General features: G+C 40.9%; 1 protein-coding gene and 8 non-coding genes across 10 annotated transcripts; all 9 read right to left on the bottom strand.

The window, feature by feature from the left end:
* Window positions 1-3,886: 3,886 nt before the first annotated feature.
* On the bottom strand, window positions 3,887-17,285 carry LOC144199721 (mitogen-activated protein kinase kinase kinase 5). Of its 2 annotated transcripts, none has more exons than XM_077721541.1 (28): window positions 16,794-17,285; window positions 15,829-15,968; window positions 15,559-15,746; window positions 15,281-15,449; window positions 13,893-13,999; window positions 13,607-13,777; window positions 13,434-13,546; window positions 12,847-13,006; window positions 12,631-12,781; window positions 11,471-11,584; window positions 11,271-11,320; window positions 10,916-11,011; window positions 9,802-9,886; window positions 9,410-9,543; window positions 9,199-9,326; window positions 8,395-8,531; window positions 8,218-8,323; window positions 7,833-7,990; window positions 7,429-7,621; window positions 7,194-7,350; window positions 6,953-7,118; window positions 6,259-6,441; window positions 6,086-6,191; window positions 5,797-6,022; window positions 5,613-5,719; window positions 4,908-5,005; window positions 4,770-4,846; window positions 3,887-4,206 (listed from the first exon to the last, which is right to left on the bottom strand). In XM_077721541.1, exons 1-28 carry the CDS (start codon window positions 17,140-17,142, stop codon window positions 4,107-4,109), a joined length of 3,969 nt encoding a protein of 1,322 aa, XP_077577667.1. In that variant the 5' UTR covers window positions 17,143-17,285; the 3' UTR covers window positions 3,887-4,106. The 2 variants fall into 2 exon arrangements, with proteins under 2 accessions (XP_077577667.1, XP_077577668.1); XM_077721542.1 differs by having other exon boundaries at window positions 11,480-11,584.
* On the bottom strand, window positions 9,944-10,017 carry trnai-aau (transfer RNA isoleucine (anticodon AAU)). The gene has a single exon. It is a non-coding gene; the product is annotated as a tRNA-Ile (tRNA).
* Window positions 10,117-10,190, bottom strand: trnai-aau (transfer RNA isoleucine (anticodon AAU)). Its single transcript has one exon. It is a non-coding gene; the product is annotated as a tRNA-Ile (tRNA).
* trnai-aau (transfer RNA isoleucine (anticodon AAU)) lies at window positions 10,729-10,802 on the bottom strand. Its single transcript has one exon. It is a non-coding gene; the product is annotated as a tRNA-Ile (tRNA).
* trnai-aau (transfer RNA isoleucine (anticodon AAU)) lies at window positions 14,275-14,348 on the bottom strand. Its single transcript has one exon. It is a non-coding gene; the product is annotated as a tRNA-Ile (tRNA).
* trnai-aau (transfer RNA isoleucine (anticodon AAU)) lies at window positions 14,565-14,639 on the bottom strand. The gene has a single exon. It is a non-coding gene; the product is annotated as a tRNA-Ile (tRNA).
* Window positions 14,739-14,812, bottom strand: trnai-aau (transfer RNA isoleucine (anticodon AAU)). The gene has a single exon. It is a non-coding gene; the product is annotated as a tRNA-Ile (tRNA).
* On the bottom strand, window positions 14,939-15,012 carry trnai-aau (transfer RNA isoleucine (anticodon AAU)). The gene has a single exon. It is a non-coding gene; the product is annotated as a tRNA-Ile (tRNA).
* Window positions 15,112-15,185, bottom strand: trnai-aau (transfer RNA isoleucine (anticodon AAU)). Its single transcript has one exon. It is a non-coding gene; the product is annotated as a tRNA-Ile (tRNA).
* Window positions 17,286-17,462: the final 177 nt, after the last annotated feature.

The following is a 17,462-nucleotide window of genomic DNA, read 5'->3' as shown; positions in this document are numbered from 1 at the left end:
TGATCGACGCTGTGGTCGGGTTGGAGTGTACCATCACCAAAGGGGGGTGCTAGGGAAAATTCAATGGCACATATTTTTAGAACACATATTTTCTAAAAAATATATTAATCCTATTTTACAGAAATATAATTGTAATGAAACCGTTATGATAAAAACAAAAAAATATTTCTACTTAATAAAAGGGATATACTAAAATGGTTAGTCCCCGGAAAGCCCCATTCTCTTGGTTCCTCCCAATTTGAGAAATACACAATGCACGTTGGGGTGCTTCTATTGAAATGCAAAGTTTAAAATTCCTATACGTCAAAGCTTATCAATATCATATTTTTTTCAAGTACCCCATTTAAAATCTGCCTATAAATGCCTCACAAATAAAAAACTAAATTATTTTCACAATGTTTGTGTGCGTGGGGGGGGGGGGGGGGGGTTAACCCATTCGTTGCCATTGACAACAACAAATAAAATTGTATATCATCTACCTCAAATTTTAAAAAACACATTTCTAACATTGATATAATTTTCTTTATGGACATATAACATGTTTTCAAACCTTTTCCTCAATCCCAAATACTTTTCCATCAATGATAATTAATCAAATGACCTCTGACCTTTCCCCCCAACCATACCTATGTACCCCAAAACGCGGGTGACCCCACAATTCCAATCTGAATGGACTTTTGTTACGTCACCCCGTCTTCCCATTCACCACCTGTGGATCTCCGAGAGCATCTGTCCCCAGGGTGGGTGCGGGGTCGCCCCAAAAAGTGCGCTGGATCGGCACACTTGAGAGGGAGGGGACCCCGATTTGAAAAAGACCCCGGCGGGGGCTTCTTTGTGCAGCTGTTGAGCTGGCGCCCGACCTCAAAAGCACCCCCATCCCCCTTCGGCCACCTGTCACCGCAACTGGATGAAATAGGGGGTGTCGGGGTGACGCTAACTCGACTAATGATGAGGCTGTATCCATTCTAGTGGGGTACGAAGACTCTGAAAACAGGAAGTGGAAAAGCGGGTTCATTCTTTTACAATGAAGGGCTTGATTTGGGGGATGCAGCTGCATTGCATGTGGGTGAAATTAAAGGAGTAATAGTTATTCTAGGCCAGGGGTGTCAAACATACGGCCCGCGGGCCGGATCTGGCCCGTCTGGTGGTTTGGTACGGCCCGGGGAAGAAAGCTGCATTGTATAAAAAAAATATGAAATTTCTTTAAAATTTGTAGTTCTTGTATTATCCGCTAGGGGCGCAGTGTTTTAGTACGTGCAGACAACATGAATTGACATTTATTTATGTTCTTATGTTATTCTCTTGTTCATAATATATTGTTCATAATGTAAAAGGAAAATTCTGTTAATAAACATTTTGATAATTTACTCATTTTTTGCACTAATTATTAGTATTAGTGACTTATACAAAGGAAAAAAGTGGGTTTATTGTTAGTTCTACCAAAGCGGGCCGCTTTAATGTGCGCTTGATTTCATGTGAGCCGGACCATTTTAGGTATAATATTGCAGGAAGTAGACATAGCCAAAGAAGCTGCAACTTAAAATGGAAAGATTGCATTGATTGAGTGTTATCACGTGAGCATGTGGTCAAACTGCTGAGTTGACTTTTGTGATGAAGCCTTTTAGCCATTGATTGGACTTTTGGGTCTACTCAGTAATTAAATTGTTTGTTTTTTTTAAAGTGTAGTGTTCCATTAATTAGACACAGCCGAAAGACGTTTCTACCTGAAACAACAGGCCACAATACAGGTTAAATGTCTTATTAGATACAATATTGTTCACATTACTAGTAATTAATGCACTTTTTACAACACCATTTAATTAATGATTAAAATATTTTATTGTCATAATTTTTTTTTAAAAAACACTGACCCAAGAACTAGCCATTTACAGTAAACTTAATACTAATCTTAATTCTTTTAAAATTTGGAATTTTTGAACTATTGTCTATGCCAACCCTCCCAATTCTTCTAAATTGGACATCTCCACATCCTAAAAAAATTAAATTCCCAACAATTAGACACCAACATCCACGTGTGTCACTAAAAAAGTTTAACTAAAACTTATTATATATTAGCATTAAGCTAGCAGGCACTCAAAAACGTATGTTAACACAAACAGAGCCACCTGCCAGACATTAGCTAGCTAACATTATTCGCAAATTCAAATTGTATTGGATATCTTTCCCAGTTAAGTCCACAAAGTTAAATCAAATTTGGACTATTTCCTCCACGGCACCCCCGTTATGCTTCTCTCACGGACTGTACTGCTTATCAACAGGTGTTGCCTTCCAAAAGGAATGCCATCCCAGCGCCAAGTATGACATCATGGCCTAGAAACCTGTGTCCCCATCTCTACCCCCCCCCCCTCCCCCAACTCCCCCTCTTAGAACTAAGCCCCTCCCCCTTCTGCTCCAGCAAACTCTTGTCTCTGAGTGCATGAATCGTTCCATTCCAGTCCACGAGCAATCCCTAACCACTTCAATAATAGAAGCCCCCCACCACCTGCCCCCACCCGCTTTCATTTCCATGACGACACACAATGGGAAGACTGGATGGCTAGCGAGTTAGGCAGGAAATAAAATGAATGAGAAGCCAGTGGGAGTCGACCTATGCTTTCTAGAGAGGGCGGGGCAATAGTGGGCTACTTACTAAAAAGTAGCAAAAAATATTTATTTTTTACCTAAAATGGGACTTCTGGAAATGTAGCCTGCTAGCATGGATGTAGCATGTAGCATTAGTTCACAACTTGTATTTTTCAATTGTTTTTTGTGTTTACTTCCGCCCCTCAAAGCTAAAAAGTAGCAAAAAACACATTTTTAGCTAAAATGGGACTCCTGGAAATGTACTCTACCCATGATGCGTGCTAGCATGAATGTAGCATGTAGCATTAGTTCACAACTTGCATTTTTCTGGGTTTTTTGTGTGTTTAGTCCCGCCCCTCGACCATAAATTAAATTTAAATGAATTAGTTAGGATGACAATATTCACATTTTTACTGATTTTGAATGGTTTGAAGGCATTTTTGTCCAGATTAATTCAAAATATAACAATTTTTCACTCAATGAGTATCGGTTGGTTCCGGTGGTGATAGCGACGTCTGGTGGAAAGAAGAGGTAGTGTCTTGGGTATTCATTTTTTTAAATGACCTTTTACAACGCCAGCAAACTTGAGAAATATTAGATTCATATTTTCCAGATTAAGCTGTATAAAAAGGCATATTCTGGTGAATTTTAGTATGAAGATGATTCTAACGTAAACAAAAGATAAATCTCTTTGGGTCACTAGTAATACCCATACGCACAAACAGATTAGTGGTTTTAATTCAACTCTGTAGGATTAAATGTACTGTAAATATCTCACTAGTAATAATGATAAATTAGAACACAATCTATAAAGTTGATAGCCTTGAAATCAAACAACTTCCGAATCACGTAAAATAAAAAAAATACAAAAAAACGACTTGGAATATTAATATTTTGACGACAAGAAAATGACTTTTATCTCACATTGTTACGATTTGAATCTTATTCTCATATTATTACGTTTTTTCTTCCGGAACATTACAATTTATGACTCCACTGCATTAGAGAATAATATGTTAGCATATTTTAGCATATAAGCTAATAGTCCAATAAAAAGAGCGGATTGTCATGCAGTGAATGTTGAAAACAATACCGTGACTGATGTTATTTAAGCAGATGTGGATGTGACTGATGTTGCTAATCCCCCTATTAAGGGGGGAGGGGGTCACAATGTGGTGTCCCCAATCCCCACAGACTGACAACCACTTAAAACGAGGCCCTTCCATAGGTCATATATTCCCAGAATAGGTTTGCAATTTACCCTTAAAATTGATTTTCAAACTAAAGTTAGACCAACAGCAACAACATGCTACCAGTTTATTGACTTCCACCCAAGTCATAACATGTAGCTCACCTCTTTGGTAAAAAAAAATTGAAGTCAATATTAAAGTATACGCAGTATAAATAAAATCCCAAGACACATGACATATTTACATAGGCATTTCCAAAAGAGGAATGTAAGAAACGGAAATAACCGTGAGATTGCCTGAAACAGGTCCAGCCTGTCCACTCTAGCGATGATGTCATAGTGGAGTGCCACTGTTGTCCTCCTTATTTACCAAGTTGGGCTGTGAATTCCTGTGAGCCGTAATGGCCGCCCACACGCGGCACAGTGTCCCTCCTCTGAAACAATATGCCAGAAAATACACATATTAGGAGTGAACTCTTAACTTTAGGATCTCCTTATTTTGAGAGAAAGGTATTAAATATTAGCGGTTAGCACGTCTGATTCACAGTTTTGAGGTCGTGGGTTCGATTCCATTTGGGTGACATTTACATGTCCTCCCCAGGCTTTCTTGTGGGTTTTTTTCTCCTTATTTTGTGAGAAATGTATTAAAAATTAGTGGTTCGCACGTTCGCCTCACAGTTCTAGAGTCGTGGGTTCGATTCCATGTCGGTCTTCACTGTGTGGAGTTTTCATGTTCTCCCCTGTGACACCCGTGTGTATAAATGTGGGATATTTTTCTCCGGGTACTCCGGTTTCCTCCCACATCCCTACAATATCCATGCTAGGCTAACTAGCTAACAGTTTAAATTGCCCTAAACGGTTTTGATTGATTGTTGGTCTCATTTTGCCCTGCAATTGGCTAGCCATCAAATCAGGGTCTCTGACATCAGCTGGGATCGGCTCCGGCACCCCCCACAACCCTTGTGAGTCTTGAATATTGCTGATTTTGAGTACTCACCGTATTCCGCAGTAGACCAAGTCGTCCCTGCAGGCCAGGTTCAAAAGACAGTCCAAAGTAAACTCGTGTGCAAGCAACTATGAAAGGAAAAATAAATAAATAAACAATACATAGTAATAGACAAGACAGGATTTTAACCTTGTCAACAGTGTGCTGGTCCACTGGAATGGTCTTCAGCCAAGCCACCATGTCCTTCACATCTGGGTCATGGCTTTTCTGCGGAGTTGGCTCGCCGTCTACGGGGACCAAATCAATCATGTACCGGTGATAAAAACAACAACAAAAGGTTGGACAAGGCTTGAGCCAGGGTGAATCGGTGGCCAGCCAATTGTGGAGCAGGAATATCACATAATAATGAGCGTATATTATGAAAATACTGCATTTAAAAAAATAATACATAATTAGCTTCCAAACCAGAAAGCCCAAGAAATGTTGTTTTGTCAGAACTAACAATTCGCCCACTTTTTTTCCTTTGTATTAGTCACTAATACTAATAATTAGTGCAAAGAATAAGTAAATTATCAAATTGGTTAATAACAGAATTTTCCTTTTACATTATGAACAATATATTATAAACAAGAGAATAACATAAGAACATAAATGTCAATTCATGTTGTCTGCACGTACTAAAACACTGCTCCCCCTAGCGGATAATACAAAAACTACACATTTTAAAGAAAATTCTTTTTTTTTTATACAATGCAGCTTTCTTCCCCGGGCTGTACCAAACCGCCAGACGGGCCGGATCCGGCCCGCGGGCCGTATGTTTGACACCCCTGTCATATGACATTCCTATGTTATGGCTACAGTCTAAATATGAAAATGAAGTTAAAAAATATATACCCAGAATGTGACCCCTTAGAGTATCGATGTCCTCCTGTTTCCGCTGGACTGAAGTCTTCAGCAAGTCCTGGTACTCTCTTTCCTTGTCACCCAGCAATCTCAACAACCTCAAAGACAAAAGCAGAGGAAATCCAAATTCAGGTTTACATGACACCCCGCCAAAATAAAAGATGGTCTCTTCCACCTCCTGGTTTCTAATCGGAGGTCCCTCAGTTCATAGCCTAGTGGACAGTTGCTGTCCAGAAAGACATCCGAGGGGCTGGGCGGCACCGAGATCTCGGTGACCGACTCGGGTCGTCCATCTCGCGGTGTCTCCGCCTCCTTGGGGAAGTTGTCAATGTCCGCCGGCGGCGGCTCCTCGGGGGTGCCGTCTTCCGTCTCGAACGATGACTGCAGTTGCAGCTTCAGTTCTGTCAAAGTAACATTGACCGTGACCAACTTGGCACCAATCAAGTTCGTTAAAGGATTCTAACCAGGAAGGAGGACCGTGATGGCGTCCTGTACGGCTTGTCTTAGTAGATTGTCCAGCGCGAACATCCAATGAGGTTTCACCTGTTGTTGCCGCAACATTTTCTTCACCTGTGGAAAGCAAAAGAAGGTAATAGAACGTATACGACTCCACCTTAAAGCCGTCGATTGAACCTACGGCATCCTGAAAGCCAAACAGCACCGCCTGGAGGCTGTTCAGGGGAACTGCGGTGGAAATCAGCGACGCTTGGAGGTCCCGTAAGCTGCTAGCAAGGCGCTTTCGGTCCGGCGAGCAGATGTTGGCGCGGAGGCAGCAGACCAGCTCGGTGACATGGTCTGATGTCAGGGACGACCTTTCCAACTTTTAAAGGGGATGTTAAGAATCGTTAAAGAGGTGGTTGGCTGAAACTAGACCTAACAATTGTTATCACAATAAAAAATAAACAATTATCACGATGACTTTCATATCTTTTTGCTTCACATTTGAAACTTCAAACTTCTGTGAATAACTAAATAAATGACATTCTAGGGAGAATTCACTTAGATATTTTAGTGGGTCACTACAGTGTTGTCCTGCATCTAATAATCACATTTTTTTGGCTGTGTTATCGTTTTTCTCCATTCATGTTCGATCCTCTATTGCTAACATGCTAAAAACAGGTTTCCTCCTCATCTTCTACTGCTTAGTGTTGGTATGCAATTAGTGTTCATCTCGCAACAGCGCCCCCATTCTCCGTGGTGGTCGGTTGGTGTAATTACAGTTTACAAATTACAGTTTTTAATATTATCGTTGACAAAAATTATTTAACCATAATTATCGTTTTATCGCCAAGCTCTAGCTGAAACGCAATAGCGGCCCGAGGCGTGTGTACCTGCGGCAAAGCTTCCTGGATGTTATCCACCACCTCGGCAATGTAGTCAGTGAGCACCCGGTGCAATGTGGCCCTCCTCTCGCTGTCCTTCCTCAGCATGAACATCCCCAAATTCTCATCTGTGGACGCCGGGCTGCTCATGTCCAGAGCAGAGTCCTCGGGCACCCTTAAAAAGACCACCAACAACAAAAAAATCATGTTAAAAATGCCATTTTCCCCACCAAATCGTACTTTAACTCACGGTAGGAATCGCCCGTTGCCGGGCGGACTTTCAGAAATATGGTTCGCCCGAAAGACAGATTGCGTCCTCCTGAAGTCCAGCGAGCAAGTCAGGTCGACGGACTCGGTGTCTTCCACCAGGATGGAGACGGGCACCGAAAAGCTTCGTTGGTAGTCACCTGGAAAATTCAGCAACAAAATAAACCAAAAATAAAAATATTCCTTCTGTTCTGACGAGTTCACGAAAGCGGTCTCACTAGAGGTGTCTTCAGAGTCACAATCGGGTGTCCTGGACTTCCTTCTGGAGGACAAGGTAAGGAAGGGGTCCCCAAGAAGATCAGCTGCCGTGGCCCGGTGGTCCGGGTTGGGGTCAAAGCACTTCATGATGAAGCTCTTGGCTTCGACTGACATACTCTCAGGAACTTTGGGGTGGATCTTGAACATTCCAACCTGGCAACAAGTGCATGTCATTGGCCAAAGCAAAACATTTCACAAAACACTGCTCCCCTAGCGGATGATACAAGAACTACACATTTTAAAGAAAAATCATATTTTTTTTATACAATGCAGCTTTCTTCCCCGGGCCGTACCAAACCACCAGACGGGCCGGATCCGGCCCGCGGGCCGTATGTTTGACACCCCTGTTCTAGACCCTGTTTACCTTGTACATGGCCGCCTGAGGACTCCCCAGCTCATGAAAGGGCGTCTTGCCGGTGGCCATTTCGATGATGGTGCACCCAAGGGACCATATATCTGCCGGCTTCCCATAACCCCGGGGACCTTGGTCGATAATCTCAGGTGCCATATACTGAAGAGTTCCTATTGGCCAAAATCACATACCTTGTCAATGCTTTGTTTTTGTGAGAATTTCAAATTATGTACGCCATATAACAATATTCTTATGGGATTTTTTTTAAATACGTTTTTTTGTAAAAATGATCTCATGAGGACACTTGTGTGCATCATTTTCTGAATATTTTGAAGGGAATACAAAAGCAAACAACCCTCGAAAGGAAGTCAAGGTGGAGAATTGGAAACAATCTTACCAGCAAAAGTCTCTGTGCAGGGATTGATACCTGCAAGCCTCTTGGAGGTTCCAAAGTCTGAGATCTTTAAAACACCACTGTAGGTGTTTATCAAAACATTGTCGCCCTGCGGGGAAAAGACATTTATACGTACGGGTGTCAACGGCAAAGGGATGAAATTGATTTAAAAGTGCTTGCCTTAATATCTCTGTGAACAATCTGATTGTCGTGGAGGTAAAGCAGCCCCTCGAGGATCTGCTTGGTGTAAAAGACGATGGTGGGCTCGTTGTCTTTCAGAGGACCCCACTTGGAACGCAGTAGAGACGACAGGCTACCTGACAGGAAGGAAATGCCCCAAAAAAATCAATCTTGAGAGCTATGAGACTAAATTGAAATTACCGTATTTTCGAACCTATAAGGCGCACCTAAAAGTCTAGCATAACATACACTAGCGGCTAGCATAACAGGTACAGTAGCTGCTAGCATAGCATACACTAGCAGCTAGCATAACAGGTACGCTAGCTGCTGGCATAACATACACTAGCGGCTATCATAACATATGCTCATGGCTAGCATAACAGCTATGCTAGCTGCTAGCATAACATACGCTAGCAGAGCATAACATACGCTAGCAGAGCATAACATACGCTAGCAGAGCATAACATATGCTAGTGCTAGCATTACATGCACTAGCATAGCATACCATGCGCTAGCATAGCATAACATACACCAGAAGCTAGAAAAACATACACTATCAATTGGCATAACATACGCTAGCAACAGGTATGCTAGCGGTAAGCATAACATAGGTACACAAGTGGCTAGCATAACATAGCTACTCTATCAGTTAGCATAACATACGCTACCGGATAGCATAACAGGTACTTTAGTGGATAGCATAACATAGGTACTCTAGCGGACTGCACCCTATAACACGGTGCATTTTATAGGTCAGAATACGATATTTGGGATTTATTCAACAACACTGCTTCGTCTACAAACCTCCAGGGACTTCTTCCATGAAGATCTTGATGAAAGAGTCCTCGCTGAGGGAGCCCAGATACTGGACGATGTTCCGGTGCTTCAGTCGCTTGTGCAGGCAGATTTCCTCGTGAAGAGGCTGGGAATAACTGTCCACAGAGTCTTTGTTAGTGGCTGTCAAGTGGACGGGTTAAGGGGTCAGGGTCAATCCACTCACTAACAATTCACTCACGTGCTGTCCTTTTCTGGAATCTCCTTGATGGCGATGCGCACTTGGTTGCTAACGTCCCTGCCGGCATACACCACACCGTACGTGCCTTTCCCGAGGACCACTTTGTCGCCATTTTCGTTGGTCTCGTACACATACTGGGAAGGGAAATGCTTATGTTTAGCGTCTTGGGCAAGTAATTACTCTCTCAAGACAGTTCTATGTCACTTATGGTTAGCCTATCTTTATTTTTGCACTTGTATAAAAGTATTAACAGTAATTTTATTATGATTTTCAACAGGCTTCCTCATTGGAGGCGAAGCTAAGTTGAGAAACACTGTTCCGTCCAATTGAGTATGAAGACAAATTGAATTTCACAACAATTTGGGAAGGCAGAAATGTGGTTAGGAACAAACCTCAAGAATTCCCTCACTTAGATGATTCACTTCCTGGGTGGCGTCTTCGGCCTTGTGGAGCAGAGAATTTACCAGATCACAGAAACTGAGGAAACAAAAAGTAAAGGGAACACATTGGAAATTTCGATAGAATAGAAACACTTGGCCAGTATGGGGATTGAACCCACGACCTTGGCGTTATTAGCACCACGCTCTGACCAACTGAGCTAACCGGCCACATGTTGCATAGCCCAGATTTTTTGTCATGACCGCTAGTGCATCACGACAGCTAGCGAAAAATGTTATGTTAAGCATACAAACTTGTAGGACAAGTCATGGCCAGTATGGGGGTTGAACCCACGACCTTGGCGTTATTAGCACCACGCTCTGACCAACTGAGCTAACCGGCCATGTTTCAAACAGCCCAGATTTTGTTTGATGACCGCTAATGCAACATGTCAGCTAGCTAAAAATGTTATGTTACACAAACAAAGTTGTAGGACCATACCTGTCAACCTCGAACCATTTGTGATCTTACCAAATTTTGTTTTCGCCCTTACATATATGTATAAATACATGGAAAATCTTACCACTTTACTTTTTTGTAAAAAATCACAGCTGATCAAATGAAAGTAAACATAAACAAGGGAACAGGAAACGGAAATCACATGGTGAAAGTGTTACAAAACGAAATGTTTATCATGATCTTTTTTTTTTAGCCAATCAGAGGCGCCGGTACATATATCACTTGGCAGACATGCGTTTCCGGGAAGAAACAATGGCGGATGGTGAAAAATGGCTAGAAAGTGCCTTAATTTATTTTTTTTTCTCAAAATCACCGTTTAGCGTACCATTTTCATGTGTACAGCGTACCAATATAAAAATGGGCTTTCAGTTGTACCAATTACGGCGAGAACGTACCAGTTGACAGGTATGTAGGACAAAACTTGGCCAGTATGGGGGTTGAACCCACGACCTTGGCGTTATTAGCACCACGCTCTGACCAACTGAGCTAACCGGCCATGTGTCACATAGCCCAGATTTTGTGTAATGACCGCTAATGCATCACGTCAGCTAGCTAAAATGTACAGGGGTCTTATCATGAATAAAATAATTAATATTCATATCCACATACCCTTTGCAGTGCAGTTCTGAAGGGAAGCACAGCTGGAAGTCATCTGAGTTGTAGTGCACATACAGAAAGCAACTCCGCTCATCAATTTTTGAAGCGCTGAAAGTGAATTATATGTACCACATTACATTTGTATGTCATTTTAATCCTTCAATTCGGGGAATTGCATTTATTAATAAGGGGAATAATCAGGATCACAGCTATGTCATTCATTTTTCTAGAAGTTACACCTTATATAAGATTTGTATCTAGTCTTCTTTCAGCAATCAGCAAGTTTTCCCCTATTTGTCACATTCTTGTAAGGTAGATAAATATCAGAAGAAGTATTTGAAAGGTGTCAGTACGCGCAGTAGCATACCTCACTCCCCGAATTGCGGCGGCAGGGAAAGTCCACTGATGCAAGCCTTTCTGTTAAGACAAACCGTGAAAGGAACAAATATTACATCAACAGAACAAATATGACAGTTTTGCTACAAATTCTACATAGAAAAATCCCACTTGCCAAGGCTTGCCACAAACACTCCCACACAAAATCAGCAGCCTCATACATTTTTATACCTTGCATACCTTGAAGGGGGTGATGTGTTTCAACTGGACTGTGCAACTCCCATCCCCCTCGCTTACAGACACCATAGCAGGCTGAAGAAGTTTACTTGGTTCTAGAATGAGCACCTAAAAAACAAGTTTAACCAAAATTAGAAAACAAATACTTAGTCCTTGATCGGGTAAATAAAAGTTTTTTTGGGCAGGACGTTAATTTAGACACAGTTCTAGGTCCACAACATTGATATTCTAAAGTGGTGGTCTAGATGGAATTTAACCCTCGGCTACTATCTTCTATTTACATATGTACAGTAATCCCTCGATTAACGCGGTTAATGTAGACCAGACATGGCCATGGTAAACGAAAAACTGCAAAGTAGGGTTACCCCTATTTAAAAATAAATACATTTAAAAATATATATATCTTTATTTATCTAAAATAAAAAAATGAATACATAACATATATTTATTTGAAATTACAATAAATAAATAAAATGTATTCGTTTAAAAATGTTAAATAAATAAATAAAATGTATTTATGTAAAAAATAATAATAATGTATTATTAACAAAAATAAAATAAATAAATATGGATTTATCTAAAAATATATAAATATTTATTATTATTTATTCATTTTTTATTTATGCGTTTTTTTTGTTTATTGCGGTCATGTCGGCCATAGGAAAAAAAAAAATATATATATATATATATATATATATATATATATATATATATATATATATATATATATATATATATATATATATATATATATATATATATATATATATATATATATATATATATATATATATATATATATATATATATATATATATATATATATATATATATATATATATATATATATATATATATATATATATATATATATATATATATATATATATATATATATATATATATATATAAATTTAAAAAATGCTTCCAAGTTTCAGCATGGATTTTCAATTTTTATCAACTTACATATAAAAATGTAATTTAAAAAAATCCCCAGGAAAAAAAAAACTGCGCTGTAGTGAAGCCGTGATATTCGAGGGATTACTGTATGTCCATTAACATGAATACAAATATATTCTTTAATATGTGTTGTCCCTTATTAAATAAATCAAACTCAACCACCCATGTGTATAAAGGCTAGGCCGTCATCTTACCGAACAGCACTCAGTGACGACACTAGGCTTGCAGTACTGTAAAAGAAAATCCATCCAGAAGTTGAGTGTGTCCTGTTTGGGAGATTGCACCTCGGGAGGCTTCACAAACTGCTTGTACAGAACGTACGTCTCCATCACAGACGCAACGTACCTGGAAAAAGGACAAGTCGATGTTGGAATTTGACGAGGAGTGACGTATTTGTCTGTATTTCTCACCAAAGAGGAGTTTTGAGCTTGTAGAGTTTTTCAGAAGCTTCAATAACTTTCCTGTGCATGTCGAGCAAAATGTTAGCGCCCAAGTAGAAGCCTACATCCCAGTAGTCTTTCATTTTCTCAAGCGAGCCCTTTCGGCCCAACAGACTGCTTAAGGTGACGCCTGGGAAAAAAATTAAGAGTTAGAAATGACTTCAAAGTACAAAAAAAGTACCATTACCAAACCATTTTAGATATAATATTTACATTTTTTTCTTCTAAAAATTGATTAAAACAACTGGATTAAAACCCCTGAATATTCCATTTTTAAAGACTTATAACAATGTTTATTTTAGCTTTTTTTAAATATATTTTTTTGATTTTACACTGATTTTTGCACGAAAAACACAAAAAAACGGATTAAAAAATGACAATTATTGATTTAAAAGTTGGAAAATCAGGAAACATAATATACATCTATACTCTTCATTTTAATTTGATCCTAAAACAAAAATTTGGCACTCATAATTTACTTTCTCGGGCCACAAAAAATGATGCAGCGGGCCAGATTTGGCCCCCAGGCCGCCACTTTGACACCAATGCTCTAGTACCTTTTTTGCGTAGCTCGATTGACGTATCAAACTCGTGTCCGGCCGCCATTAGGAGAACCATGTTGTTGATCCCGGAGTGAAGAGTGTGTTCCGTCTCAAAGGCTTTTCCATACCTTTAAAACAAAACAAAAATTTGAATGTGTACTGTTTAAATGACAAAAAACGTTCTATACCAATAGGAGGCTTGATCTCGACTGTGCTGGTCCGTAAAGCCAGAGCTCATGAATATGTCCTTGTAGATGCGACCACAAAGACAAAAGACGTCTGATAGGACTTTATCTCCAGATTCCACAATGGGGAGAATCTCCTCCAAAGCCTTGTTACGATCACCTGGTTGATTTCTCCTTTTGCCACAAATAAAATTAATTGGGAAGATGAGAGAATAGAATGTGGCGCAGTAGGGATGTGATATTTGTTTGAATTTTTAAAAACAGACTTAAGTTAGTACTTCAGACGTACCTGTTAAGTGCAAATATGTAGTGAAATTTGACATGTTGGTGTCTTGCCACAGCACACATGGGGAGGTTGTTTAGCATCTCCACCAGTTTAATCATTGAATCGTAGTCCTGTGAAAGAGAGAGGATGGAGTTGCCTTCTTCTGGAAGTATTTAAAGTACAAACAAAAGTACCTGGTTTATGCAAATTCAATTGATTTTGTAGAGGATATGGGCCTTAGGGGGGTCAAACCCGTGACCTTGGCATTATTAGCACCACGCTCTGACCAACTGTTGCACAATGCCCCAGATTTTTGTGTGATGTCCGCTAAAGCAACACATCAACTAGCTAAACAGTTATGTTACTGTAAAAGTCACAGTGAGTAATTCCACATGACTTCAGGTCATGGCCAGTACGGGGATCGAACCCGCGACCTTGGCGTTATTAGCACCACGCTCTGACCAACTGAGCTAATCGGCCATGGGTCAATGAGGCCAGATTTTGCGTTATGACCGCTAATGCAACACGACAGCTAGCGAAAAATGCTATGTTAGGCGAACAAAGTTGTAGGAGATGTTATGGCCCGTACGGGGGTCGAACCCACGAATAGCCCAGGTTTTGTGTGATGACCGCCAATGCATCACGACAGCTAGCTAAAAATGTTATGTTAGAAAAAGAAAGTTATAGGACAAGTCATGGCCAGTATGGGGGATTGAACCCACGACCTTGGCGTTATTAGCACCATGCTCTGACCAACTGAGCTAACCGGCCATGTGTTGAATGGCCCAGATTTTGTGTGATGACCGCTAATGCATCACGACAGCTAGCTAAAAATGTTATGTTAAGCATACAAAATTGTAGGACAAGCCATGGCCAGTATGGGGGTTGAACCCACGACCTTGGCGTTATTAGCACCACGCTCTGACCAACTGAGCTAACCGGCCATGTGTTGAAAGGCCCAGATTTTGTGTGATGCCCGCTAATACAACACATCAGCTAGCAATACAGTTATGTTATGTTATGGCAAAACAAGTCATAGTTGGAAATTTCAACTGGCTATAAATAGGTCATGGCCCATACGGGGATCGAACCCGCGTCCTTGGCGTTATTAGCACCACGCTCTGACCAACTGAGCTAACCGGCCATAGCAAAAGTAGTCCAGATTTTGTGTGATGAGTGCTAATGCAACACGACAGCTAGCAAAAAATGTTATGTTACGCATACAAAGTTGTAGGACAAGCCATGGCCAGTATGGGGATCGAACCCACGACCTTGGCGTTATTAGCACCACGCTCTGACCAACTGAGCTAACCGGCCATATTTACATTTAGCTCAACGAATGGGATATGGTACTAAAAACAAACACATTCCATAATTCCAAGCACTGTCTTTAGAAACATTTGACATTTTACCTGAATGTCTCTATATGAGAGAAGCAGGTTCATGACGATATCAGGCGTGAGCAGTTCCACGCTGTCCAGACGCTTCTGGATCCGGCTCAACTCCTCGCTCAAGGCTTTCCCGCTAAACCTCTCCCGGGCCATGCGAATCTCATGGCCGATAGACTCTCGGAAGTATTCGCTGTGGGAAAATAGAGAGCAGTTTTCTACTTTTTTGAACCCAAAACAACCCACATAATCTCACACATTTCTTTGTTTATTAGCATTCCTCGAACTCGGATTTGGCTGACCTGGACTGCACGTCCACGCTGTTGAGAAAAAGTGTCAGTCTCTCCGTCAACGGAGTCAAGAGAGAGTCCAATTGGAAAGCCGGCTGTAAAAGTTCTTGGATGCCCGTCATGACGGCGCCGTCACAGGCGTACACTTTGCCCTGAGGGGTCACCACGTACGGGAGGAATGTGTAGCTTCCACACTGCTCCTGAAAAGCAACAAAAATAACATTTCAGACCATTTAGATTCATAACTCATGAGAATTAAGTCATCACTATTTAAACGCTTACCTTGACGGCCTGCAGGTCTGTGTCCACTTTATAGCAGTAGAGGACAATGTTGTTGGTCATGCTAAAACTTTCCCGCACCCCCAAGTGATAGAAGAGGGACGGCTGGCAGAAAGAGTCGCTCATCTCCACCACGGCCACGTCTGCAAAAATGGGAAATTAATAGGTTCCAAGACTTTTTTCTTAACTTGACAATTTTGTAAGTAGAGTGTACTTTGTATGTAAATTCTGTAATTTGTTCCACAAACAAAATCTCGGAAATGTACAGCTCTTGGTTGCTAATGTACTCGATTTTTTTTAGATTAGATAACTTTATTCATCCTGTTATATTACAACCATAAGATATAACTATATAATATTCCAAATATATTATATTATCACAGTGGTTTAGTGGTAAAGTATCTCACTTAGTTGTGTATCTGACTCTTATCAGGTTTAAAAAAATGGCGTCCCAACAACACTACTTTTTACCCATTTTTGTACATAACAAAGTGTACTGTAGCTTTGTTTGTATACGCTAACAAATAAACAATATTTATACTTATTTTCACTTACATCTATTCTGGGCCCGGTATAAAACCATGTTTTTGCGTATTTGTGTATCCAGAAAATATGGAATTGTTTTATTTGACTGTTGTGAAGTTTTTGTTGTTAATGTTATTCATGTGAGGCTAGCTGGTTGAACACTAAATTGCAAAACCCTAGCTATGATTGGTTGTCCTTTACTTCCTTGTGCCTTCCGATTGGCTGGCCACTAATTCAGAGCTTGGATAGGCTCCAGAAAATGAGGAAATGGTTGTTACCTATTTGCTGCCAAATGACGAAATTCATTGGAATGATATGACATAAAAAAGTACATGAGTTCAGTTGAAGTCCGCCTTTTTTCCAGCGAAAACATATTAGCAGTTCAACTTGTTACTCCCCCCGCCCCTTCCCAAAAACACAAACAAACAAAAAAATTAGCTCACCTGCGTTGTAAAAGCTATCCAGGACGTCCGTTGTCGCCATGGAGATTCTCTCAAACGGGATGCTTTTAAACGACGCTCGCGAGTCGACACACGCCTCCTTCAGGCACGCCAGGGAGGACAAACGACGTTCCGCCGGCTCGAGCGCCTCGTCCTCACCGTCGTTGGCAATATAGGCCACCGTCACCGGGCGTCCGCGACTCCTCGGCGAGAGGACGCCATTCTTGGTGGCGGCGTTGCTCCGGGCACTGGGCTCCATGGCTAGCGGGTCACGCCACAAACTTGCCGCCGAAGACGGCAGCCGGCCAGGCTCCCGTCGGAGGCTCATACGCCTCCGCTCCGTCGTGTACATTAGTAGTTAGTTCTTCCTCCTCGGCCGCGTCTTCATGGACACTTTAAACTTACTTCCACGCTACTTTTTTTGCTTCGAGCTCCCCGGGTGGGCGGACGCCCCGTACAGCTCGGGTTCGGTCAATTCGGGAAACTCCGCCCCAGTTATGTGACGTCACATATCCTGAAACCGGATGCTTTTAACTTCTAATGGACTTATGCGCTGTTTGTTTCAATAAAGTTTTATTGAGTCGTAAAAAAAAACACTCCCCTTTTTCTTTGGTTTATTTGTTTTATAGTGTTGGTAAATTTCGCAATAATATAATTGCCCATTATTATGTA

The sequence above is a fragment of the Stigmatopora nigra genome, chromosome 7 (assembly GCF_051989575.1).
Source record: "Stigmatopora nigra isolate UIUO_SnigA chromosome 7, RoL_Snig_1.1, whole genome shotgun sequence".
Lineage (NCBI taxonomy): Eukaryota > Metazoa > Chordata > Actinopteri > Syngnathiformes > Syngnathidae > Stigmatopora > Stigmatopora nigra.
This window is presented reverse-complemented; position numbering and strand designations above follow the sequence as displayed.

Excerpts from the sequence above, each read along its gene's own strand:
- LOC144199721 (XM_077721541.1), bottom strand. The coding sequence starts at position 17,142 with ATGTACACGACGGAGCGGAGGCGTATGAGCCTCCGACGGGAGCCTGGC. Across the intron at positions 15,969-16,793 it reads GGATAGCTTTTACAACGCAG|ACGTGGCCGTGGTGGAGATG; the intron begins GTGAGCTAATTT and ends CCATTTTTGCAG. Across the intron at positions 6,442-6,952 it reads TCCAGGAAGCTTTGCCGCAG|TTGGAAAGGTCGTCCCTGAC; the intron begins GTACACACGCCT and ends CCCCTTTAAAAG.